At 49.5% G+C, this 27566-nt stretch overlaps 1 protein-coding gene across 2 annotated transcripts in view; it reads right to left on the bottom strand.

The window, feature by feature from the left end:
* Window positions 1–23740, bottom strand: part of MYL3 (myosin light chain 3) — a 53258-nt gene extending 29518 nt beyond the window's left edge. Inside the window, exons 1-2 of one of the 2 annotated variants that reach the window (XM_006129783.4) lie at window positions 23505–23737; window positions 4404–4431 (exon numbers count right to left, since the gene is read on the bottom strand). In XM_006129783.4, the coding sequence (XP_006129845.1) occupies window positions 4404–4431; window positions 23505–23627 (151 nt within the window). In that variant the 5' untranslated portion in view covers window positions 23628–23737. Of the gene's footprint in view, window positions 1–4403; window positions 4432–23504 lie in introns of both variants that reach the window. The other variant, XM_075922975.2, reaches the window with a different exon arrangement.
* Window positions 23741–27566: the final 3826 nt, after the last annotated feature.

Here is a 27566-nt window from a genome sequence, read left to right on the forward strand (position 1 = left end):
TGGTCTAGCCCAGCTTTGGGCACGTTATGCACTTTAGAGCAGCCTCCGGGCTGCTCCAAAAGATACCCTCTGCCGGTGGTGTCCAGAGGCTCTTCCTTCCTGCTGCAGACAGAGTACGTCAGTGCTACAACTGTCCCTCATTCCTCCCCATGCAAAGGGCCTTTGTGCCAGAGGGAAGGGACAGAGTACAGGAGCCAGCAGGGGTTCCTCCACCCTGTTGGGGAGATCCTGCTGGTTTCCAACCCCTCCGTGCCACAGAAAGGGTGCAAGGGGGCTGGCTTGCAGCTCAGAATCAAGCCCAGTGAGCTTAGCAATCGTGCACACGTAGCCCTGGATGCCAGGTACGCCCACATCTTGAATGCTGCATGCCGATGTGGTCACCTCATCTCGAAAAAGATCTCTTGGCATTGGAAAAGGCTCAGAAAAGGGCAACGAAAGGATGAGGGGTTTGGAAGGGGTGCCATATGAACAGAGAGTAAAAAGACTGGGGCTTTTTCAGCTTAGAAAAGAGGAGACTAAGGAGGGATATGATAGAGGTCTATAAAATCATGACAAGTGTGGAGAAAGTGAATAAGGGAAAGTTATTTATTTGTTCCCAAAACATGAGAACTAGGGGTCACCAAATGAAAGACAGAGGTAGCTGGTTTAAAACCAACAAAAGGAAGTTTTTCTTCACACAACGCACAGTCAACCTGTGGAACTCCTTGCCAGAGGATGTTGTGAAGACCAGGACTTTAACAGAGTTCAAAAAAGAGCTAGATAAATTCATGGAGGACAGGACCATCAATGCTTATTAGCCAGGATGGATAGAAATGATGTCCCTAGCCTTTGTTTGTCAGGGGCTGGGAATGGCTGATAGGAGAGGGATCGCTTGATGATTCCCTGTTCTGTTTATTCCCTCTGGGGCACCTGGTATTGGCCACTGTCGGTAGACAGGACACTGGCTAGATAGATCTGTGGTCTGTCCCTGTGTGGCCATTCTTATTTTCTTAGAGGTGGGACCCCAGAAACGGACACCCCCTCCCAAATCATTAGCCATTTTGTTTTAAGATAAGCTATTATTTTCAGAATGGAAGGCATAAGGCAAGGGAATGACTTCCCTAAGGTTGCGCAATATGTCAGTGGCAGAAGAGGGAGCAGAATCCTTTATCTGTCAGGCTCCAGACAAGTCATGAATCCCCGACATTCTGGATGAGAAAAATCTTCCAACGCAAGAAATGCGTCCTTCCTCTTTCCAGCCAGCCTGTGGTATGATACTCACGGGGGAGTATCCCCCCCTGCTGTTACCCCATCTGTCAGCGCTACCTTTCCAGCATCGGAGAACCTGTTAAAAACCCCAGCAGACGTTCAACCACAAAGCATCTATTGGGTCTAAACAAATCGCACTTTAGGTGCCAAGCTCCAGGCGGCTCCAGCTTGCGGTCTTTGCAGCCCCGCATCAGATCCACTTACGCGTCAGATGCTGGGACGGGGGTGGACGTCTAGGAAATTGAACTTGATGCTTTCCTTCGCATGGAATAAATTGGAATAAAATAAAGGCCCTGTGCTCCGTTATGTAGCTGCAACCAATTAAATCCAAATTTAACTCAGGGAAGAGTTTTCAAAGGCAAAGAAGGGTGGGTTGGGTTTTGTTGTTGTTGTTTTTGAAGGGTTTTTTTTAAGGACATATGGATACATGGGGTAATTTTATTCTTTGGCATGTGTCCTGTTCTTAATGTAATAAATCTAGGTTGCAAGGCTGTAATCCGAATGATGTGTGACTTTCAACCCTCTGCCAAGAAGGGCAGGGCCTTTTGGGAAAGTGCACTGATTTAACTGAGGAGTATATTCCATGATCCTTCCCCTCAACGGATCCTGCGGCATGTCTCTGTGCCAGGCTTGGAAGGAACAGGGAGCACACGGCTCAGGGATCAAGAGCTGGGAGACCAATGAGGAGGCGTGCAAAGCTCATAAGAAAGCAAAGGGACGTGATGGATCTAAAAGGAACCCTCGGGTCCTCTTCGGTGTGAGAAGTCTGGTCCTTCTGCAGCATCTCGGAGGGAACAAGCATCTCCATGCCAACCATATGACCAAGTGCCATAGAGTCATAGATCGCGGCTTCATTTAAATTTACATGGCTGCCGCGCTGAGCCGACAAACAGCTGATCAGCTGTTTGTCCGCTCAGCGTGTTAGTCTGGACACTCCCCTGACGACATCAAAGCCCTTTGTCGGCAGCCCCGTTATTCCTCGTGGGATGAGGTTTACTGGGGCTGCCGACAAAGGGCTTTGATGTCGGCAGGGGAGCGTCCAGACTAGCGCGCTGAGCGGACAAACAGCTGATCAGCTGTTTGTTGGCTCAGCGCGGCAGCCATGTAAATGTAAATGAAGCCGCGATCATTTAAATCGCAGCTTCATTTGCCTTTGCCAAAAAAACAAATCTACATGGCTCCGTCGATGGAGCCATGTAGTCTAGACATACCCATAGAGTCCTAGGACTGGAAGAGCCCCAAGGAGTCATCGAGTCCAGCCCCCTGCCCAAAGCAGGACCAGCCCCAACTCAATCATCCCAGCCAGGGCTTGGTCCAGCCGGGACTTCAAAACCTCTAGGGATGGAGATTCCACCCCCTCCCCAGGGAACCCATCCCAGTGCTTCACCTCCCTCCTAGGGAAATAGTTTTTCCTAATATCCAACCTAGACCTCCCCCGCTGTGACTAGAGACCATTGCTCCTCATTCTGTCATCTGCCACCACTGAGAACAGCCTCTCTCCATCCTCTTTGGAACCCCCCTTCAGGAAGTTGAAGGCTGCTCTCAAATCCCCCCTCACTCTTCTCTTCTGCAGACTAAGGGTGCGTCTACTTAACTCGACGTAAGCTACACAAATTGAGCTACGTTAATTGCGTAGCTTATTTCGGAATAACATATTTCGAAATTGGGAACATCTGCACAGCAGTTATTTTGAAAAAGAGCCTTCTTTTTCCGACTTCCCTTACTCCTTGCACAATGAGGGTTACAGGAGTCGGAATGAAGGTATGTCTACACTGCAACACTATTTTGAAATAACTTAATCCGCCTCTACACAGCTAGCAGTTGTTTCGAAATAGGTTACGTCTACACTGTGAGTTTTCTGGGCAAAATATATGCAAATGAGGGACTCATTTGCATGAGTCGTGATCTCATTTGCATATTTTCTGCCAATCCATTTTTGCGCGGCGGTTTTTGCTCAAAAACAAGCAGTGTGGACGTTTTCTTTTTGCGCAAAAAGCCTTTTTCTGCAAGATCAGGAAACCTCCTTTTTGGGGGCAAAAGGATCTTGCAGAAAAAGGATGGTTTGCGCACAAAGAAAACGGCCACACTGCTTGTTTTTGTGCAAAAACCCCAGCGGAAAAATGGATTGGCAGAAAATATGCAAATGAGATCACGACTCATGCAAATGAGTCCCTCATTTGCATATTTTTTCCCAGAAAACTCGTAGTGTAGATGTCGCCATAGTGTCAAAATACTGTCAAGATGGAGGACTTTTTACTCCAACTCCTGAAACCCACATTGTACGAGAAGTAAGGGAAGTCGGAGGAAGAGGGGTCTATTTCGAAACAAGTGCTGTGTAGACACTATTTTGAAATAAGCTACGCAATTGACATAGCTCAATTTGCGCAGCTTATTTCCAGTTAAGCCCTGCATTGTAGACACACCCTAAGAAATCCTCCAGCTTGACAGAATTTTGACACTATTTTGAAATAACAGACACTGTTAAGACGCGGTTATTTCGAGAGAAAACCCTTCTCTCGAAATAACTAGTAAACCTCATTGTATGAGGAATAAGTGGTAATTCAAGAGAAAGGTTTTCTCTAGAAATAACTGCGTCTTGACAGCATCCGTTATTTCGAAATAGCGCTATTTCAAAAAAGCTCCATAACGCGAATATGCAAATGAAGCACAGGATATTTAAATCCCAGCTTCATTTGCAATTTTGAATATCTTCGTTTGCATCCCTCTCTCTAAAGAGGGTGCAAGTGTAGACATACTCAAAGTTATTTTGGAATAGCATTGCAGTGTAGACGTAAAAGAGAAGTGATGAATGACCGTTTCTCCAGACTCCACCAGGGGGCCTGACTCATCCCAGCTTTACAACCGGTGTGTATGCTATTCTGTGTGGGCTTGATCGGGGTGGGAAAAAATATGTCTATTTATCCCATAGGGAGCAGGGATTGTTTCTTTCTATGCTGTTGGACAGGACTTAGCACAGTAGGTCTCCGATGTCAGTTGACGCCCTCAGGTCCTACCATCCCGCAGCTCCCAACAAACAAAGAGCAAAGCCAAGCTGGTAAGTAAGTGTCCTCTTTGTCACGTGAATGATAAGCTTTCGAGGCTGCGTTCGTGTCACCCACCGCCACCACCGGGAAAGAGATGCAAATCCTCCTCACCTTCAATCTGGTCTTCCGTGAATTCGAGCTGAAAGAGAGCAACAAAAGAGCCACAGATTAGCTCCTCTGCAGAGGGACCTTATGGATTGCAATCTCCGGGGAAAGATGCTGGGCACTGAGGATGCATCTACACTAGGAAATGGTTTCAAATTCGACTTAAGAACTCCTGATTTAACAAATTCGAACTTGGGTGAATAAGGGAAAAAAGTGGATAAGGAAACGTTACTGACTTATTCCCACAATATAAGAACTAGGGGTCACCAAATGAAATGAATAGGCAGCAGATTTAAAACAAACAAAAGGAAGTTTTTTTTCACTCAGCGCACAGGCAACCTGTGGAACTCCTTGCCAGAGGATGTGGTGATGGCTAGGACTTTAACAGGGTGCAAAAAAGAGCTAAATAGATTTATAGAGGTTAGATCTATCAAATGCTATTAGCCAGGATAGGTAGGCATGGTGTCCCTAGCCTCTGTTTTTCTGGAAATGGGTGACAGGGGAGGGATCACATGAGGATTACCTGTTGTGTTCCCTCCCTCTGGTGTTGGACACTGTTGGCAGACAGGATGCTGGGCTGAATGGACCTTTGGTCTGACCTCGTACGACTGTTCTTATGTGTGTCCTCACTACACGGAAGCTTTGAAATGAGTCTGGGGCAGGCTCCATCAATGTGGACGCGCTACCTCAGACTCAGAGCCCCAGGAAGTACTCTGGGGAGCTGTGGGAGGCCTCCCAGAGGCTAATTAGTTTGAATTAGCGCCACTTCATTGTCCACATGAAGGTCATTAGGAACGTACAAGTTCAGAATTAGTGTTACTCCTCATGAAAAGGGGGAGTACAGAGTTCAAATTCCACAGCCCCTTATTCTAGCTTGAGAGCGTGGACACACCACTTACAAATTTCTAAGCAATGGTGAAGAAATAGTATCATGGTCTAGCGCGAGTTAGAGACACCTCTCTGATCCTGCAGCCCATTTCTGGTCACTGCACGGTTGTTCCCTAGAGTGTATTTTATCCAACATCCAGTTTCAAGATCCCAAGGGATGGGGTTTCCAGCAGCCCACATGGGAGACTATTACACAGGCTACAAATGGAGATATACTTATCTCATAGGACTGGAAGGGACCTTGAGAAGTTATCCAGTCCAGTTCCCTGCCCGCATGGCAAGATCAACTACCATCCCTGACAGATTTGCCCAAGAGGGTCCCCTCAAGGATTGAACTCACAACCCTGAGTTTAACAGGCCAGTACTCAAACCACTGAGCCATCTCAGTATCAGGAAGATGCTCTTTGCACCGCTAGCTCCATCAAGCAGCAGATGGTGGTGAAGTAGGTCCTATTAATACAACCATTCATTAGGGTGTCGGGGGAAAGTCGTTAGCACAAACAAGGAGTCCCCAGCACAGAATTGATGGGTTTCTCTTCTACGGCAGGCTCAGGAATTCTAACGTTAATAACAAGGGTCTGAATGAAACAGGGCGAAAGAGGGTCAGAATGCATCCACCGCTTCTCCCTTATCCACAAGGCTCGTTATCTTATCAAAGAAAGCTATCAGATTAGTTTGGCATGACTTGTTCTTCACAAACCCATGCTGGCTATTCCCTATCACTTTATTACCTTCCAAGTGTTTGCATAGGATTTCCTTAATTACCTGCTCCATTATCTTCCCTGGGACAGACGTTAAACTGACCGGTCTGTAGTTTCCTGGGTTGTTCTTATTCCCCTTTTTATAGATGGGCACAATATTTGCCCTTTTCCAGTCTTCTGGAATCTCCCCTGTCTGCCATGATTTTTCAAAGATCATAGCTAAAGGCTCAGATACCTCCTCTATCAGCTCCTTGAGTATCCTGGGATGCATTTCATCAGGACCTGGTGACTTGCTGACATCTAACTTTCCTAAGTGACTTTTAACTTGTTCTTTGTGAATCCTATCTTCTAAACCTACCCTCTCTCTGCTTGTATTCACTACGTTAGGCACACCTCCAGACTTCTCGGTGAAGACCGAAACAAAGAAGTCATTGAGCATCTCCGCCATTTCCAAGTTTCCTGTTACTGCTTCTCCCTCCTCACTAAGCAGTGGGCCTACTCTGTCCTTGGTCTTCCTCTTGCTTTTAATGTATTTATAAAAAGTCTTCTTGTTTCCCTTTATGCCTGTAGCTAGTTTGATCTCATTTTGTGCCTTTGCCTTTCTAATCTTGCCCCTGCATTCCCGTGTTGCTTGCCTATATTCATCCTTTGTTAGTTGTCCTAGTTTCCATTTTTTATATGACTCCTTTTTTATTTTGAGATCGTGCAAGATCTCCTTGTTAAGCCAAGCTGGTCTTTTGCCATATTTTCTATCTTTCCTACACAGCGGAATTGTTTGCTTTTGGGCCCTTAACAACGTCCCTTTGAAATACTTCCAACTCTCCTCAGTTGTTTTTCCCTTCAGTCTTGCTTCCCATGGGACCTTACCTACATGTTCTCTGAGCTTATCAAAATCTGCCTTCCTGAAATCCATTACCTCAATTGTGCTGGTCTCCCTTCTACCTTTCCTTAAGATCATGAACTCTATTATTTCGTGATCACTGTCCCCTATACTGTCTTCCACTTTCAAGTTCTCAACTAGTTCCTCCCTATTTGTTAAAATCAAATCCAGAACAGCTTCTCCTCTGGTAGCTTTTTCAACCTTCTGAAACAGAAAGTTGTCTCCAATGCAGTCCAGAAACTTATTGGATAGCCTGTGCCTCGCTGTGTTAGTTTCCCAACATATGTCTGGATAGTTGAAGTCCCCCATCACCACCAAATCTTGGGCTTTGGATAGTTTTGTTAATTGTTTAAAAAAGGCCTCATCCACCTCTTCCACCTGGCTAGGTGGCCTGTAGTAGACTCCTAGCATGATATCACCCTCGTTTTTTACCCCTTTTAGCTTAACCCAGAGACTCTCTACACAGCTATCTCCTACATTCATCTCCACTTCAGTCCAAGTGTGTACATTTTTAATATACAAGGCAACCCCTCCTCCCTTTTTTCCCTGTCTGTCCTTCCTGAGCAAGCCGTACCCTTCCATACCAACATTCCAATCATGCGTCCCATCCCACCAGGTTTCTGTAATACCAATGATATCATAGTTGTATTTATTGGTTAGCAATTCCAGTTCTTCCTGCTTATTACCCATACTTCTCGCATTTATATATAGGCATCTAAGATACTGATTTGATCTTGCCTCCCTGTTGTGCCCTGACCCTCCTTTCTCCTTGCCATTATAGGCCGTAGTCCCCCCCATTTCCAACCCATCTCCCAGTCCCACACATGCAGCACTTACCTGTGGGCTTTGCTCACCTGCCCCCAACAAACCTAGTTTAAAGCCTGAGTTAACTCACTACGTCTAGACTGGCTACATCTAGACTGGCATAATTTTTCGCAAATGCTTTTAACGGAAAAGTTTTTCCGTTAAAAGCATTTGCAGAAAAGAGCGTCCAGATTGGCACGGACACTTTTCCGCAAAAGCACTTTTTGTGGAAAAGCGTCCATGCCAATCTAGACGCGGTTTTGCGCAAGAAAGCCCCGATCACTTTTTTGCACAAAAGAATACCACATTGTCTACACTGGCCCTCTTGTGCAAAAGCATTTGTGCAAGAGGGCTTTTGCCCAAACGGGAGCGGCATAGCATTTCCACAAGAACACTGACAATCTTACATGAGATCGTCAGTGTTCTTGCGGAAATTCAAGCGGTCAGTGTAGACAGCTGGCAAGTTTTTCCGCAAAAGCAGCTGCTTTTGCGGAAAAACTTGCCAATCTAGACGCAGCCACTGAGTTTCTCCGTTGCATAATCCATATGGGTATGTCTATACTGCCACCCTAGTTCGAACTAGGGTGGCTAATGTAGGCATTCGAAGTTGCAAATGAAGCCCGGGATTTAAATATCCCGGGCTTCATTTACATCTTGCTGGGCGCTGCTATTTTTAAATCCCCGTTAGTGCGGACTCCGTGCCCATGGCTACACACAGCACCGAGTAGGTAGTTCGAATTAGGATCTCTAATTCTAACTACCGTTACTCCTTGTGGGTATGTCTAGGGTTCGAACTAGGGTGGTAATGTAGGCAACCGGAGTTGCAAATGAAGCCCAGGATTTGAATTTCCCGGGCTTCATTTGCATAAAGCCGGGCGCCGCCATTTTTAAATGTCCTAGTCCGAACTACCGTTACTCCTCGTTTCTCCTCGGAAGCCTAGTCCAAACTACCTAGTCCGTGCCGCGTGTACCTAGTCCGTGCCACGCGGCACGGAGTCCGCACTAGCGGACATTTAAAAATGGCGGCGCCCGGCTTTATGCAAATGAAACCCGGGAAATTCAAATCCCGGGCTTCATTTGCAACTCCGGTTGCCTACATTACCACCCTAGTTCGAACTAGGGTGGTAGTGTAGACATACCCTGTGGAACGAGGAGAGCCTAATTCGAACTACCTATTCCATGCTGCGTGTAGCCGCGGGAACGGAGTCCGCACTAACGGGGATTTAAAAATGGCGGCGCCCGGCAAGTTGCAAATGAAGCCCGGGATATTTAAATCTCTGGCTTTATTTGCAACTTTGAATGCCTACATTAACCACCCTAGTTCGAACCAGGGTGGCAGTGTAGACATACGCTATGAGAGAGGATGTGTAGGCAGGGGAGTGAGATAGATAGATAGATAGATAGATAGATAGATAGATAGATAGATAGATAGATAGATAGATAGATAGATAGATAGATAGATAGATAGGATGTATGGAGATAGAGAGAGGGGGCGGCGTTTATGGGGATAGATAGATGGGGTGTATAGGGATAGATAGATAGGTAGATAGATAGATATTCAGGCTGCTCTTGGACTCTAAGGATGAGTATTACTGTCTAGCCAGGAATCTCTTTAATCATCCTATCAATTCACATCTGCCTCAACTCTCCTTTCCAGCAGCTGAACCTCCTCCAGCCCCTACCCCAAGTGCTGCAGCTGGGGGGTGAGGGTCTGGCTGGTTGACAGGCCTTGCTTAGAGAACTCTGCTTGTGGGCAGGGACACAGTTCCGGTGAGGGCCCATCTCTTGCAGGGCTCCGTGGGAAGCAAGAATTCCATCTTCTGAGAAACTCCGCCATGGCCATGTTTGGGTTTATTTCCACTTCGGCCCTGCCCCAAATGCTCTCTGAACCCCAGTGAGAGCCCCCTGCTGTTGGAGTCGTCCAGCTGGGGGTATGCATGCCCTCCCTAATTCAGAGCTAGGCCTTCCACGAAGCCTGTGATTATAACAGGGCAGATCAAAGAGTCTCCCCTGGACCTCAGAATCTTTCCTGACCACATTTGTGTGGACAGCGATGCATTGGCGCCAACAGTCGCGGTTGTGCCAAATCGACTCTCTCCGATGGAAGAAATGTTTCCATGAGACATTCCGAACCAGCTCTAATCTCTTGCCTTCCGCCACTGGAAGACAAATGCACCCACCCTCGTGGTATTAAGGGCTAAACCTAGCAGTCCATGGGGAACGTGAGTCTCCGGCACTCCAGCGCTGTGTCTCCAGAGCCGTCCACCAAAGAGGAGCGTGGAGCATGCGGTTCATTCTAGAGTTCCTCCTTTACTATCTCGGCTCTGGTCCCGGCCTGTGGACAATCCACCCTGACATCATCAGGCAACTAATGAGCAATATCTCAGTTTGACAGTAGCTTGCTACCTCCGCCTCCTCCTTGCTAGCATCCTTTTTCAGCAGACACTTTCTGAGAGCTCTTTGAAATGCTAAACCAAGTCGGTGGGAAGGCTGTCATCTGTAAAGCAATCATCTTTCTTTTACTGGGTGTGGGCAAGTCTAAAGCAGTAGCGGGAGAATTCGGCTGCTCTGGAGAACGGAGAGAGTTTCTGGCAGCGTTCAGCACCGGACATGTAAAATATTTTAGCCCGACTGTTCCCCTTTTGCCACATGACCTTGGATTTGCTCACCACTTATTGAAAGCTGGCTCTCCTTCTCCATGCCCCCCACCACAAGCCTTGCAGCAGATGTTTGTTCCGATGTTCCAAACCAGTGAAGTAAAATGAAAAATAAAAAGCCAAGTGGATAAAGCCAACACTGAAAAGCCAACTTTTGGATAAGCCAAACGTGGCGTGTGCCGGCCGCATAAAGAAGACAACTAGGAAAGGCTGGGGTGGGAAGTCAGTGCATTGCAGGGATCGGCCTGTAGCTGGGATTCTCACTCTACGTTTACACCGCCACCAGACGTCTGCGGCAGACCCACGACTCGTGGCTTGTAGGGCTTGGGCTGCAGGGTTACTGTGTGTCTGGAGCCACGGTTTCGTGACCCTGCAGTAGATGAGACCCAGAGCCCAGAAGCCCACACAGCCCAAGCCTGGGGCATCTGGTGCAGACTAGTCAGAGTTGGTTCTTTGCTGTGTAGACATACCCCAGGAGTGAATTCTGGCCGACTCAGAATGCCCAGAGAGTCACAGAGCCAGGTCCAGGACTGACTGACTGACAGGGTCCAAAGTACCCTCTCTGTGCTAAAACCGGCACAAAAGTACGCAGGCAAGGCCTGAGATTCAGAAATTGTTTTGCATAACAATGCAGATTAAGCATGGGACGCGAGACCACGTCAAGAAAATCCAGGACAAGCAGCCTTGGACTGGTACTTCTGTTTCTGATAAACAAAAAGTACAGATGCAGCCATGAAACTGTCAACTACGCACCTACTTTAGGTAACATCCCGGGAAGCAGGATGTACCCCAAATAGGGGCTTTGGGCATTTTACATATCCTACACAATGCGTAATCAATTATTATCATAGAATCATAGAACACTAGAACTGGAAGGGACCTCGAGAGGTCATCGAGTCCAGTCCCCTGCCCTCACGGCAGGACCAAATACTGTCTAGACCATCCCTGATAGACATTTATCTAACCTGCTCTTAACTATCTCCACAGATGGAGATTCCACAACCTCCCTGGGCAATTTATTCCAGTGTTTGACCACCCTGACAGGTAGGAAGTTTTTCCTAATGTCCAACCTAAACCTCCCTTGCTGCAGTTTAAGCCCATTGCTTCTTGTTCTATCCCCAGAGGCCAAGATGAACAAGTTTTCTCCCTCCGCCTTATGACACCCTTTTAGATACCTGAAAACTGCTATCATGTCTATCAGGTTAGATAGACATCTGTCAGGGATGGTGTAGATGGAGCTTGGTCCTGCCTTGAGGGCGGGGGGCTGGACTCGATGACCTCTCGAGGTCCCATCCAGTCCTATTATTCTATGATTCTATGATTCTATGTCCCCCCTCCATCTTCTCTTTTCTAAACTAAACAAGCCCAATTCTTTCAGCCTTCCTTCATAGGTCATGTTCTCTAGACCTTTCATCATTCTTGTTGCTCTTCTCTGGACCCTCTCCAATTTCTCCACATCCTTCTTGAAATGCAGTGCCCAGAACTGGACACAATACTCCAACTAGAACAACCAAGTCTCTCTTCGCTATAAATTGAGCTTGGTAAGAACAATCAGTGGGTAGGAATGGGTAGGGTCGACCCCCACATCCTGCTCGATGTAACTAAAAGTAATTAGGCCCTTCACACCAGTGGCCCAGGGCACGGCGTTCCATTGCATGGGAAGAAACGGAACCACGACCTCTTGCTGGCACTGTAGGTAGCATACGGGTGAAGTGTACGTGAATTAGGCTTTATTATTGTATATAGTCAATCTTTTAGTAATTGCTTTTGCATTGCTTTGCGCTGTATTAATTGCTTTCGAAGTTATACTATTTAAGTTGTTTAGTCATTGTTCTTAAGGCTTGTAAAACGTAAACAACTGTATTAACTGCTTAAAGCTTGCAGTAAATCAGAAAGTGGTTCAGTAGCCCTGGCGTGTCCTGGTTTCCCTTGGCGCTAAAATAAATCGAACCACACGACACGGCGCCTTGCAGTCACAAAGGATTGTGGGCGAGTCACAGCAAGGAAGCCCAGGTAGCCTTGAGGTCCCCGGTGGAGAAAGGTGAACCTCCGCTCTAGAGTGCAGCTTTTCTGTCAGGGGCTACCACAGTCACAGCCCTGCGAACCGGCGGTAGTAACCACTTGCCTCACAAGGCCACCTACCCATCACTGTCACGGTTTCAGGGTCACTGCGCCTTTGCGACCTCTCCATGGTCCACTCCAACAGTCTACCCTATCAGCCAGCACCTGTGCTTTGCTTGCTCTCAGAGACCAACAACAAATCACGTGTGTTCTTAGGGCAAAAGCAGCACAGGGAGAACATATAACAACGATTGAAGGGTTTCAGTGCTCCCTGAATGTACCAGGAATTGCTCATCTTTTCCAGTAGCCCAATGTCCCCTCCAGCTCTTCAACAAGGTGTGACGACACAGTCGGGGTTCCCCCGTTCCTGTACCCCCGTAGCCACAAGAACAGACTCCGCCAGCTGGTAGAATCGAGGGGTTTTATTGCTTCTCCAGGATACAGCACAGCACAGACGGGATGTGTTTACAGGAGTCTGGGCCAGGATACTTCAGACCCCTTGAAATGGGGTCCCTAGGCCCCTGGATTCCAGACCTCTCCTCAGACTTGTAGAACTGGTTGTAGCCACTGCCCGGGGCGGTAGGGCGCCCCCTGCTGGGCCGTGCTTACAGACAGCTGCCAGTGGGGAGAAGGAGTTTGCTAAAACTTATGGGACGCTCGAGCTCCGTTCGCTGGCTGGCGTGGATGGATCAGAACCCTGATGCGCTTTTTCAGCAAAATTGCCAATTATGCAAAAAGAGGATCGACATTCACCTCCCTCCACCCTTTTGTTTGCTGCAGCTTACCCACCGTCGGGGCAAACGTGCCCCAGATGTCAGTGGCTTTGCTTTATTCTTGCGGCACGGTAGAGACTAGCAGATTGATGAGGGTGAAAGCTGAGGCCGGAATACTGTGTCCCTAGGGGTTGCATCTGCATGGCGGCGTTATGTCAGCACAACGGACGTGATTCCGAAATAACGACGGGCGCGTCTACACGACAAGCCGTTCTTTTGAAATAATGGCGAGCAGGAAGGCTTCGTCCTCCGACTCCTGTGACCCTCATTTCACGAGGAGGAAGGGGAGTTGGAGGAAGAGGTCTCTTCCTTCGGCCTCCTGCAGGTTAGGCAGCGGCACAAGCCAAATGAAGCTGTTTCGACGTCAGTGGCGCAATTGACGTCGCTGAAGTTGCGTCGCTTAATTCGGTTTGGCCCTGCTGTGTAGATGTGCCCGGAGGTGCCACAGGACTTCTGGTTGTTCCTGCGGACACAGACGAACCCGGCCACCCCTCTGAGATCTTGAGAGCTCAGGGACTGAGTGCCAGCCTCACGTCCAGGCAAGATCCCTCCAGGCACGGCCGCTGCTGGTCTGGGGGGTGATGTGGGGGGAGACTCACCCGTGGGGCACCTCTTTGAAGGCTGGAGAGGGACTCCCACCTCCTCTGCACTGAGGTGATGTTTGCACCCGCCCAGATTGCAGCCAGCACCCAGGGTGGGAGACACGAAAGGCCAGAGCCTCCACTGGTGTAAATCAGCACCGCTCCATTGGCGCCAATGGGCCAGAGCCTCTGCTGGTGTAAATCAGAATCTCTGCCCTGATCTCAATGGACTCCAATCTCCGCAGGTGCCCATCAGTGCGTCCTTATTAGCCTCAGTAGGCTGGTATCTCAGCTGGCAGGGCTCCCCATAGCTCCACTAGTGCTCCCAGGCCACATCGGCAGAGGCCAGAGCCCCCTGCAAGCCAGTAGCTCCGGACAGACTGTGGATTGAACGTGCTGACCTGCGCGGGCCACAGATCGGGTCCAGAGCGCAGAGTGATACTTGAGTGAAGCCTCTGAAGCTCGCTGGGGCACTACTATCAGCAGTGATAACGCCCCGCGCGTGAGCAGGAGGTCCCTGGTTCTAGAAAGCCACACCCAGGAGAGCACACCCAGGGCCATATGACCTTGCCTTGCCTTTCCCAGGTTTCTTTCCAAGCCTTTGAACTTGCCAACTAAAAAAAAAAAGATAGTTTTGCCAAAGGCGGGTCCTGGCACTGCCCTAGACTTGTCACATGGCCTTGGGTGTGTCACTCGACTTCTCCCCAGCTCGCGTTCCTGTGTGGCAGATAGGATTACACCTCTCTAGCTAAGGTAATCCTCCTCTGCAGGTTCATTCCCCGGCCCCCCTATCTGTGGCACATAAACTAATCACCTGCCGGCCTCATTTCCGTAGCTGCATTTGGGGGAAGGGGTAGGTGGCATTGGTGGCCCCCACATGCAGGGGGTCAGACTGCATGCTCTGGTGGACCCTTCCAGACTTAAACATGATGACTAGGACATAGAGCTAACCATAAGAGGAGGCAGTGTGGCCCAGTGGCTAGACTCCTGATCTGGGCTGTACTGCTAAGGCACTTCATGCCCGCCTCACTGTGACTCAGTTTCCCAACTGAAAACGGGGGGTGATGCTCCTGAGAGCTTTGAGCACTACTGATAAAAAGCCCTCCTGTTGGCACCATCCGCAATTGACACATGGGTACCTGAAGCTGGGGGGGGGGAGCTAAGTGACTTGCCCAAGGCCTTATGGGACGTCTGTGGCAGAATGCACTTGACTCTCATACCAGTGCCCCAGCCCATCCTTTCTCCAGCTACTAATGCTGCATTTATCTGGCTTGCCTCCTTTGACTGTGGCTCTCTGACTGAGGGCTTAGTTGTAAACTCGACTCTACACCTGCCTAGGGAAATCAAAGGCATAAAACCGGAGCCTTTTTATGTCCATGTGTCCCCATTTGTATCAGCATCCCATGGAGGGGGGTGCTGGGAGTGGGTGGAACCTAGGGCCTGGCTCCCAAGTGCAGGGTCAGGAAGTTGTGCTGGGAAAAGGACTGATATAGGTTACTCGCCCTAAAGTGAAGCTGGTTTCTCTGGGTCACCATTAGATGTTACCGTTTTCGGGGTAAAGACCCCTTTCCCATTCCTCCTCTCCTCTTTGGCTTTTGAGCCCCTTGGGGAAAGTTTAGCATCTTGGCTTCAGCTTCCTGCCTGCTCGGAGCTGTGGGTGTAACGTCAGTGTCATAGAACCGTTATTGCACATTAACAATTAAAAACACACTGATGGGAGGATTAGCAGCTCTGGGAGGAATACAGCGCTTAATGCAGCGCCAATCCGAGTGTGCTTTTCATAACCCCGGCTCACCAAGACGCATTGTGGCCAGGTTTTTAAAAAGAACAGAGAGGAGGGGGCCAAGGTCAGGGGGGTGGAATGGATGGAGCACTCACCTGGGAGTCAGGAAAGCATGTCAAGTATCAGAGGGGTCGCCGTGTTAGTTTGAATCTGCAAAAGCGGCGAGGAGTCCTGTGGCACCTTATAGACTAGCTGAAGTGTAGGAGCATAAGCTTTCGTGGGCAAAGACCCACTTCGTCAGATGCATGTAGTGGAAAGTGTGGTAAATGTCATAGGCCAGTTACAAATCACTTGGGTGACTTGAACTGAGGAGTGACTCTGTTTTTCCTTCCCTTACCTGTGAAATGGGTGAATGTCCCCCGGTAGCAGGGCATCCCAGAGCATCTTACTGCCCCAGAGGGGGCATTCACTGGTTTGGGCTCTCAGGCCCTACAACCCTGAATTAAGGGACCTCTCTGACTCTGACCATCAGGCCCTAATATCCTGGGGTCAAGGACATTTATTGATTGTGACCAGTAGACCATTAGCCCTGTGGAGCAGACTGCTGGTGGACTGAGAGTTCTGCGTGGGGCAAGGGAGTTAAGGACTAGCGAGTGGACTGGGATTCCAGCGACCAATCATAGAATCATAGAGATGGAAGAGACCTCAGGAGTCAGCCAGTCCCGCCCCCTGCTAAAAGCAGGACCAATCCCAACTCAATCACCCCAGCCAGGGCTTTGTCAAGCCAGGACATCAAAACCTCTAGGGATGGAGATTCCACCATGTCCCTAGATAACTCATCCCAGGGCTTCCCTGCCCACCGAGGAAATAGTTTTTCCTAATATCCAACCTAGACCCCCCCCCCACTGCAACTTGAGCCCATTGCTCCTTGTTCTGCCATCTGCCCCCACTGAGAACAGCCTCTCTCCATCCTCTTTGGGACCCTCCCTTCTGGGAGTTGACGTCTTCTATCAAATCCCCCCTCACTCTTCTCTTCTGGGGACTAAACAAGCCCAAATCCCTCAGTCTCTCCTCGTAGGTCATGTGCTCCAGCCCCCTCATCATTTTGGTTGCTCTCCGCTGGACCCTCTCCAATGCGTTCACATCCTTTCTGTAGTGGGGGGCCCAGAACTGGACACAATACTCCAGATGTGGCCTCCCCAGAGCCAAATAAAGGGGACTAATCACTTCTCTAGATCTGCTGGCAATGCTCCTACTTATGCAGCCTAATAGGCCAGTAGCCTTCTTTGCTACAAGGGCGCCCTGTTGACTCCTATCCAGCTTCCCATCCACTGTCATCCCTACTGAAATTAAAGGCCGCCCCCTACGCTCATGTAAACCTGTGGAGCTCCATTGGAACCAGTGAGCTGATTGGCAGATGGGGTCGCTTCTTTGAAGCCAATCAGCTTCCGATTGAGAGCTGGGTTGGGCCTTGGATGCACAGAAGGGATTTCCACCTGCTCCTTGGCAGGGGCAGATTCTGAGCATTATTCCACATGGGGTCTGGATAGATTAGTGACAATGGTGTCTTGGTTTGGACACGGCCCTGTCCCTGCATTCCTGCTTTACCGCACACAGACCTGCTCTGCACGACAGCTTCAAAACCACACACCTCACCTGGCTGATGCCACCTGGGCAAAGCCGTGGGAGCTTCCTACCATGTCCTGATTGAGCTCAGACATGCCTTTCAAGTGAACCCCGCCACCCACCCCCCCATCAAAAGGTTCACAAACATGGGGCATCCATGATGTTAACACCACTTTGAGCTGTGCAAAACTGGGACACCAGGTGAACCTCTGACAGCAGGTTACATTCAGCTGCCTCTGAGTTTCACTACATAGCTACAAACATTAGAGAGAGTGGGACACACACAATGAGAGGCGAGAGAGAGAGAGAGAGAGAGAGAGAGAGAAGTGGCTGTTGAGATGATAGATAATTAAGTGGATAGATGTACATGTATGAAAGGGGATAGATAGATGGGGTGTATGGGGATAGATAGATAGATAGATAGATAGATAGATAGATAGATAGATAGATAGATAGATAGATAGATAGATAGATAGATAGATAGATAGATAGATAGAGGGTGTGTGTGGAGATATATAGATAGACAGAGGGGGTGTATGTAGATAGATAGATAGATAGATAGATAGATAGATAGATAGATAGATAGATAGATAGATGACGTTTATGGGGATAGATAGATAGATAGATAGATAGATAGATAGATAGATAGATAGATAGATAGATAGATAGAAGTGGGGTATGGGGATAAATAGATATGGGGTATGGAGATGGATAGATAGATGTGGTATATGGGGGGAGAGATGGATGGATGATGGATGGATCATTTGGCTGGATTTGTGGGGTTTAATTTCAAATGTCCCCAGCTTGAGTTTTGCGCATTTCCCCCTGTTCTGTAACTTGGACTGAATTAGGGTAAAAGATGAAAAACCTGGCACTGGGAAGGGTCCCACAGTGGCGCTAATCTCCCCAGCCCCAAGCCAGTGTGTTACCCACAAGCCCCTTCTTCCTCTCCACTTCCCGATCCCTGGAGCTGCCCTTAGATGTCTGGCTTGACCACTCTCCAGTCCCTCTGTCCCCTCCCCACCTTTCTAATTCAGTCCCCTTAGGCAGTGTGGGCCAGTCTGGGCTCTGTATGCCGGATCACATGATGCAGATTCAAGCCCCATCTCTGCTTCAACAGAAAGACCTGGATTGTGCAGCCCTTTCTCACTTGGGGAATCCCTGAAGGGCGGTCCGGTGCAGGCCAGGGGTCCTGCATGCGCTTGCTTCCTCCCGTCCCTCCTGCAGTGTGCATTGCCAGATTCAAGGTGGTCCCAGCTAGCTGCTCAGAAGGAAACAGGGATTTCCCTACCCTCCCATGAGGGTATATACCCCCCTGAATTTCCTCAACACCCCCACAGTTTTGTGAACGATGGTGCCATACAGCTCACCTTCACCCTCATGGTCTCACCTCTCATCGGCCCTGACACCCCCCCTGTACATTCAAACACCCCCCTAATTTCAATTCCTGGGGAAGCTCCTGGAAGGAAGCAAGAGGAGAAGGGGCGCTTTCTGCCCTGTTTCAAAGCCGGCTCCCTGCAATGCCCAGCCGGACAGAGGACAGTTTGTACCTCTGGCGTGACAGGTGCTGTGAAAAAGAAATGTGCAAATAAAAGAGCAAAATTGCGTTTAGGACTGCCTGGGATTTCAATGATCTTCACTGCTGCGACCCCTCTGGAAGCGCCCGGGTAAATTACTCCCAGGGTGTTCTGAGCGTGGCCTAGGCTGCATGGCAGACATTAAGCAGACCCAGTCTTGGCTGCCAGCCTCTGAATGCGGAGGGAGACCTGGCCGGAGGTACTTGACGACCACAGCCCTGCACAGCAAAGGAGGCGTGCGAGAGGAAACAGAGATTGTGTTGACAGGCCAGTGCTGCATTCCTCTTGCTGAGATGCCCTCGTCCCTGGGCGTGTGCCCTGTGTGTAATATCACACCTTCCTGCCTCCTGTTACAAAAGGGGGCTCAGTGGGGTGGAAGAAAGACCCTTCCATTTATAGAAGACAAGAGCAGTGTGTGGGGGGAGGTGGAGGGAGCAGGGCTCAGCGGGGGTGTATAGACCTTGACAGATCACTGCCAGCTCCAGAGCCAGCTGAAATGACAGGAAAAACTTCAGGGAACTTTGGATCAGGTCCTTTCTCCGTGCCAAAACATCTCCCTGCTACCCAGAGACTGTGACTCAGACATTGCTACTCAAACCTCGGTTGGCGCAAACTCTCAGGGACAAAACCACACTCGTAGCTGAAGGAAAGAAAATTACAGCCTAACAGGTGACAAGTGCAACTTACAAATGTGTGAGTAGAGGAGGCGATACGGAAAACTGCTCTGAAAATATAACTGCTGGATGGCATAGTGTACCAGTCATACGAATGGGGGTGATGATTAAAAATACATGAGTTGAACCTCTCTAGTCTGGTCCAGCAACTTCCGTGGTCCAGCATGATGTTAGTGAGCCAGATGTCTGCTTAGCATGGGTGTGGCCAAGTTTCCCACTGTCCCATAAAGTTTGTTGACAGCTGCTAGTCCTGGCTCTGAGTGTTCTGTGCTGTAATTTAGCTCTAAATTGCCCCTAAATCTCTTCTAAGAGCCCAGGAAGCAGTAGAAGTGTTGGTAATGCTGCTAGACAATATTGACCTCCCAGGGTTCAACAAATTCTCTGGTTTGGCCGGTCAGGTACTAATGGCGCTGGACCAGAGAGGTTCAACCTGTATTACCAAAGAAAGAAAGAGAGAGAACGAGAGAAAAAGAAAGAAACAGAGAGAGAAAGAAACAGAAAGAGAGAGAGAGAAAAAGAAAGAGAGAAAAAAGAAAGAAACAAAGAGAGAAAGAGAAAGAGCGAGAGAGAGAGAAAGAAACAGAAAGAAAGAGAGAGAGAGAGAAAGAAAGAGAGAGAAAAAGAAAGAAACAAAGAGAGAAAGAAAAAGAGCGAGAGCGAAAGCGAGAAAGAAACAGAAAGAAAGAAAGAAAGAAAGAAAGAAAGAAAGAAAGAAAGAAAGAAAGAAAGAAAGAAAGAAAGAAAGAAAGAAAGAGAAAAGGAAGGAAGGAAGAAAGGTTCAGACTTTAGCAACTTCTGGACACTATAAGGAGTTTCTACCTCTTTCTTGGACCATGCCAGACCCCCAATGAAATTCCTGTCTTCTGGCACCCTGGAAGATGTCCTGTGTCTGAAGAGGGTGGGGCCACGACTCTTTCTTGTGCCTAGCGAGAAGCATAATCTCTACCTCTTCTAGGAGGGTCACAACATGTATTGCATGGGATATCCAGAACGAGCCTCTTCTGGGTCAGAATCACTCTTGTTGCTCGTGCAAGGGGGATGAAGAGCAGAGGTGTTCCTGTTCTAGTTCCCTTGTCAAACATTGTGAGGAAAGCGACGCTCCCTTGACAGATTTTTAGGAGTTTCCCAGGGAGGGAATATGCAGAGATCATCTGGCTTCCTCCCCCTCTCCCCCCTCCCTCCCCCCCGTCCTGGCAAATCAACTCTTGCCAGAGGAGTGTAAGATTCCTCCATGAGGGGTTATGACCAAGCCCCTGGCTTTGATACACGTGCCCAAGCAAGTTAGTTGTCCCATGGAGCAAGATTGCTCAAGTGGCAAGTGATTCCAGGGAGGGGGGTGTCCCCATCTTGAGTTGCCAGGGAGGGGCCTTGTTCACCTCAAGCAATCGCCCTCTGAACCAGGAGTCTCATGGCAGGCCTGCGAAACCACTTCCAGAATCCAGCCGCTGGGTTAAGTTAAGTGACTTGACTAAGGTTCACTGGGAAATCAGTGGCAGAGCATGCACTGGAACCTTTCCCTTCCAATTCCTAAATTAGACCCATAACTACTTCATTAGAGTCCTTTTGTGCCTATTTACCCCCTCTTTTATTGGGGTGCTGTAGATTTCCTCTTCCTGGCCCGCTGTCTGCAGCCTGCTATGCCGAGGGCCCTTGCTGTGTGAAAGAAGTGGAGGAGGTCCTACACCGTTCCCTCTTTTCTCAGAAATGCCACAGTGGGATCAAAGCCGCTGCCATGCTGTTATTCCACCCACGGGCCATGCTGCTGTGAGCTGACCCAGCACCCCACGGAGGAAGCAGTGTGACCTATCCATGTCCTTTGGCTTTCCCCAGATCTTTTGCTCACCTGCAGAGGGCTTTTTAGCCCACAGGAAAGGCAGCTGGAGGAGTTCCCTTCTTTCCCCCCCACATGCACACCCCTGTTAATCAACGTCTCTTTACAGCAGCCGGGCCAGATCCTTGGGTGGAGTACATCAGCATGGCTCTATTGACTTCAGTCAAGCTATGGACAGTGGTGGGTCTGGCCCCATGGATGTCAATGTGGCAACGACTTTGTCCACCAACTGGGGATATGACTCCACTCAATCCATTTGGAGCAACACTAATTTATACTCTGCAGTGGGGCTTTTCCGCTCCCTCCCCCTGGAATTACCCCTTTCAGAGCTGCTGCCTTAAAATCTGCCATTTGTCCTCAGGGCAGCGAGTGCTTGGGGATACGTCCCCAGCCACGGGTCCATTATGAAATAAATCAGACAATGGGAACCTTCTTATTTACCCCACCTTTTGAGGCTGTGGCTCCCGAGAGTCCCTTCATTTCCTCTCTCGAAAGCGACACCTTTGCAAATCATAGAATCCTAGCACACTAGAACTGGAAGGGACCTCGAGAATCATCGAGTCCAGCCCTCTCCCCTCACGGCAGGACCGAGCACCATCTAGATCAGGGCTACTCCACTTTGGAAGCCTCGGGGGCCACAATGATACTCCCAGCACATGCCGAGGGCCACCACTCAAGTGTGGTTGCATAGACATGCAAATAGATATGCAAATAGTTTCTTTCACACTGACGGGCATGACTACAAAGATCAAGGCAAGACTACACAACACGCAGGCCCTATTTAAGTCAGTTCTGCTGATAGTAATAAAATACAATAGTCACCCAATTTCCACCCACAGGACAGCACTTTTAATGACAGTCCAGGAATTTAACTACTAAAATGTGTATCAACAGAAGACCATTCTATTGACTGCTTTTTGGTTTTGGCTCCCACCATGTAAACCCAAATTGCACCGCAGGCCTCAAACAAACGAGCTGCGGGCCACACATTGAGTAGCTCTGGTCCAGATCATCCCTGACGGGTGTCTATCCAACCTGCTCTTAAATATCTCCAATGATGGAGATTCCACAACCTCCCTAGGCAACTTATTCCAGTGTTTAACCACCCTGATTGGGCCCTGCTGAGGAGTGTTTAGCACAAATGACTTGAAAAGTGATTTCTAATGACATGGGGAGGGGGCTTCTCATTTTCAGCCTGGCTATTTGTGGTCCAGAAAGATCTGAATGTTGTGTACAGCAACGGGGCAAAACCATCCACTCGTTTATCTCACCGTTGCTGGCTCAGGGATGTATTTGGGATGTAATCTTGCTCTTTTTCTCATCCCCACCTGAAGTCAGTGCAACGACACTAATGTACACCTGCTGGATATCTGGCCCGCTTTCTGCCTACAGGCTGAACCTCTCTAATCCGGTATCCTCGGGACCTGAGCGGTGCCGAACCAGAGAATTTGCTGAACCATGGGGGGGTCAATATTGTCTAGCAGCATTACCAATGCTCACTCTGCTTACTAGGCTGTTAGAGGACATTTACAGGTAAACTGGAGCTAAAAGTACAGCACAGAACACGGAGAGCCAGGACTGGGGGCTGCAAACAAACTTTATGGACCGGTGGGAAACTTGGCCACACCCACAGGCATCTAATTAAAATCACACTGGACCACGGAGGTTGCCAGACCGGCGAGTGCCGGATTAGAGAGGTTCATCTTGTATAGGGAAACACACCCACCCACACCCACAATAGTCAAGGGCCCGACAATATCAGCTGTGTATCAGAGATGATCTAAGGAAGGTAGGCTGGCATGAGGCTCCCCGCATTTGGTGATCCTTTGGAGCAGGGTGCACGGACGTGCACCCGGGGGCTGCCGACACCCCTCTGTTCCACTGCTCCTAGAAACGCCGGGGCGGGGAAGAGGGGGGATTTACTCTCTTCCTTCCAGCAAAGGAGCATGTTTGATGTGCATGGCAAATCCTGCAGCCTTATGTTTCCCATCACTGAAGGGAAGTGATTGGATTTGCCCCTCACCGGGCTGGCTAAGGAGTGGGGGAGCAGGCTGAGGCCTTGGCAAATGGAGTTCAGCCCTCCTCTTATCTCTTGGGAAAAGGGGAATCGGATCATGTCGCTCGACTGGCCGGTCTGATTCCAAGAGCTGGCCCGTGGGCACAGCCCCTGTGAGCCCATCTCTCTCAGCTGGGCCTGGCCAAGGGACAGGGGGCAACTCCCGCAGTGACCCTCCTAATGCACAGAGGGCACACACACACACACACACACACACACAACCCGCTGCAATCCGCCCGGCTGTTCCTCCGGCCGCCAGACAAAAAGTCACCTACTTTGATGCTAGCTGGGTCAAACTGGACTTCCTTGGGAGGCTCCGGTTCTGGGGGCTTCGGCGCTGCCTTCGGTTCCTCTTTCTTGGGTTCCGGCTTCTTGGGCTCCGGCTTCTTCGGGGGCATGTTGCTTTTCCGACCGCCGCACGCCGCAGGAAGGAAAGAGAGACAGGGGGGGGGAGCCCGGCCGAGGGGAACACAGAGCACAAACCAGGGCTCCGCCAGAGGTCTTTATCCCTGCCGTCCCTTAATGTCACACATTGTGTCCTTCCCCCAGCCTGTCACATGCCCAGGCCCACAATAGGGGCACGGCTATAAAAGGACAAGACATGTACCCTGCTATTTTAGAGCCGTCTCTTATGGCATTGTTATGAATTAGCACTTACATGGAAAGAAAGTTTGGGGATGTCAGGCATGACACTGGCCCAAGATCAGATGTTTGTGGGGGGAGGTTAGGGGAGGTTCCTGTCTTTGTTCTATGCCCACTGGCCTCTTTGCCGTTCACCTGCGGCTGAGTGGGTCGCCCTCCAAGCAAGGGCCTGAATTCCTTGCCTTTGCGCCGTGGGTGGCCAGCCTCTCTTCCCATCTGACACCAGGCCTGTCTCCAGGGCCGCATTATGACTTTCGTGGGCCCCTTCCTCCATAACAAAAAATATAAAAATTATTTCTGATATAACTTTAAATACTTCAACATTTTTTTTTCTGTTTTAGGCCAAATGTAATAGATTTCCGTGGGCCCTAAAAGTTTCCTTTTTTTCTGATGGGAGAAAAAAATTAAAACATTTTCTTCGACCCTACAAGTTCATTTTTTTTCTTCTGATTTTAAAGGAAATTAAAACATTTTCGTGGGCCCCTAAAAGTAGCGTGGGCCCTAGGCATGGTGCCTACTGTGCCTAATGGATAAGTCGGCCCTGCCTGTCTCGTTTTCTGACGTACGTGCTCTGATTCTAAGGGAAGAGAAGGCAACACAGGGGTGTCCACACTGCAGTGGGAGCCCTGCTAACACGGGCTCCTGGGGCATGGTGGTGGAGACGTTCTGTGGAGGCTGCCACCTGGGATCTCCCATGCCGCAGGATCCTGGAGCCAGGCCTGCAGCCCCAGCTCAAACGCCCACACAGCACGTAAACCACCCCTGAGCTGCAGTCCGCTGACACGGACCCGTCGCGGCTTTAGAATTGCAATGTAGACACACTCTTAAAAACCTTGGCCAACGCCCTGCCTGCTGGTCTCATACCGACAGGCCTCTACCAAGGGTGATTAAAGGAGCCAAGATAGCCGGCTACGTCACCGAGGCAGCAAAACGCAGCTCTGCGTATGTGACCGTGCCACTAAAAATCTCTAGCGCGGGAAGGATTTGACGGTAGCGGCTGAGCTTTCTGAAACCGTGTAGGGTCTCGAGCGATGAGTCCCCATTCAAATCCAGAGGAACGGCGGACCCCATGTCCCAGCAAAGTTTTGAGGTGCTTAGTTCTGATTTTAAAAATAAATAATTTTTTAAAAAGCCCCCATCACCTTCATCATATCCCTATTTCTTTGCGGGGGGAGGGATAGCTTAGTGGTTTAAGCATTGGCCTGTGACACCCAGGATTGTGAGTTCAATTCTTGCAGAGGCCATTTGGGGCAAAATTTGCCAGGGATGGTACTTGGTCTTGCTGTGAAGGCAGGGGACTGTACTCAATGACCTTAGGTCCATTCTAGGAGATAGGCAATTTCCATTACTTTTTTATGTTTTTTTAACATAGGGACTAGGGCAGCCTAGTCTTCTTCCAAGCATCCCTAGAAATGATGCATCTTCCCCCTGTTCACAATCTACAATGCATTGGGGGCGTCCCCGCTGGTTCAGATGAACATCAGTTCCAGTAATATTCTCACGCTCTCTGTGGTTTGGGGGAGAGGGGGTTAATGCAACATTCCGGGGTTCTACCAGGCAAGCCCCATGTGTACTCTCCCTCATCTTTATTCCCTTACTCCCTCCATCCATCTGTCTGCCTCCACGTGTGGTATTGCTTCTACTTCGATTGCAAGCCTTTTGGGACGGAGACCATCTTTTTGTCCTGTGTTTGTGCAGCTCCGAGCACAGAGAGGCCCCGGTCCATGACTAGACCGTGTAGGTGCACGGGTAGTACTAAGGATAAATGAAATAACAGGTGCACCTAGAAAAAATCAGGGCTGTCGACTCTGTGCCATTCACCCAGAATTTCCCTCCTGCGAGCCAAGCTGGGGGTAAAAATAATCCAGAAGCTTGGCCTGCTTTTCTAGCCTGATGTTCAGTTTCATTCTCTGCTCCGCTGGCTATTCCCTGATTTTAAGAGATCACCCATCAGCCGTGGGGTGTCGGACACAGATCAATGTTTGGGAAAGTAGCTTGAAGATCTCTTCCTGGCTCCTACTCCTCTTCCGCCCCTCCGCCCTTCTTTGTTTCCCCCACCCCACTTTGTGTTTCAGAAGAGGCCAAACTCTAGACCTTGGAATCTACATGCAAGCTGACTGAGACAATATGTACCACGCTCCCTGCCAAACAGAAGGTCGGCTGTTCTTCGGCTCTCCTAGACTGAATGCCAACCAGAACTGCACACCCTGACGGCATCTCACATTTCGTTCCACTCTATTTGGTCCGGCCTGTCTCCAGTTGTCTCCACTCAGGCACAACCCAGGGGAAATGTTTGGCACGAGATGCGGTGGGTGGGCCGTGAACCCCGTGGAAATGACACAGGCGAGTGTCTCCACGCGCCAGGACGAACAAGCGCGGCAAAGACCTCGCTGTGACAAAGGCCGGGCAAGATGCCCAGCATCTAAAAGAAGCACGTCGACTCAGAACTTCCCAGACTCCCTTATCTCGCCAGTTCCCAGGATAGATGCTGTTCCAAAGCCACAGAGCTGAGAGTGTGACGGAGGCGAGGAACGAGGAAAGGCAGCGCTTTATCTGCTCACACGCATGAGAGCAGTTTTCAAGTACCTAAAAGGGTGTCACAGGGAGGAGGGGGAGAAATTATTCTCCTTGGCCTCTGAGGATTGGACAAAGAAGCAATGGGCTTAAATTGCAGCAAGGGACGTTTAGGCTGGACATTAGGAAAAACTTCCTACCTGTCACTGGAATAAATTGCCTCGGGAGGCTGTAAAATTTCCATCTCTGGAGATATTTAAGAGCAGATTGGACAAACATCTATCACAGATGATCTAGAGCAGTGTATCTCAACCAAGATGAACAAGTTTTCTCCCTCCTCCTTATGACACCCTTTTAGATACCTGAAAACTGCTCTCATATCCCCCGTCGATCTTCTCTTTTCTAAACTAAACAAACCCAATTCTTTCAGCCTTCCTTCATAGGTCATGTTCTCTAGACCTTTCCTCATTCTTCTTGTTCTTCTCTGGACCCTCTCCAATTTCTCCACATCTTTCTTGAAATGCGGTGCCCAGAACTGGACACAATACTCCCACTGAGTTCTAACCAGTGCAGAGTAGAGCGGAAGAATGACTTGTGCAAACTCCTGTGCCTGTACAAACTTGTACAAACTTGTACAAACTCCTTAGTGCTACCCTCCAGAGAGGTCCCTACTCATGGGGATCCCTTACAGGGCTGACACAAAAGGGGCTAGAGCAGTGTTTCCCAAACTTTTCGGCATCACGCCCCCCTTTTTGATTGTTAAGAAACCTTCACGCTCCCCCTCCCCCCAAATAGCAGCAAAACTTGTTGAGCAAAAAAAAAAAAAAGGAACTGACCGGGGCTGCAAACCTTGGGGGGGAGGGGCTGGGTTGCCTCGTGCCTCCCCCCACGGAATTTCTTCACACCCCCCAGGGGGGCACACAACCCAATTTGGGAACCCATGGGCTAGAGAGAGCTGTGAGAGAGATGTGCACCCACGAACAGCCTCTCGGTTGACACAGGCCAGAGGCCAGTGTTGTCGATCTGTATGGGCCTGGGGGGACTTACCTATGGGTGTATCCAACACCTTTACGGGTAGGTTTTTGTGTCATCAGGGAACTTCCTCTGCTGCAGGAGGAAGGGCAGAGACTAGAGTGGATGATGGAGGCCATCTAAGTAGCAGAGACAGAGCGGTGGACAGG

The sequence above is a fragment of the Pelodiscus sinensis genome, chromosome 2 (genome assembly GCF_052426305.1).
Source record: "Pelodiscus sinensis isolate ZL-2025 chromosome 2, ASM5242630v1, whole genome shotgun sequence".
Classification (NCBI taxonomy): domain Eukaryota; kingdom Metazoa; phylum Chordata; order Testudines; family Trionychidae; genus Pelodiscus; species Pelodiscus sinensis.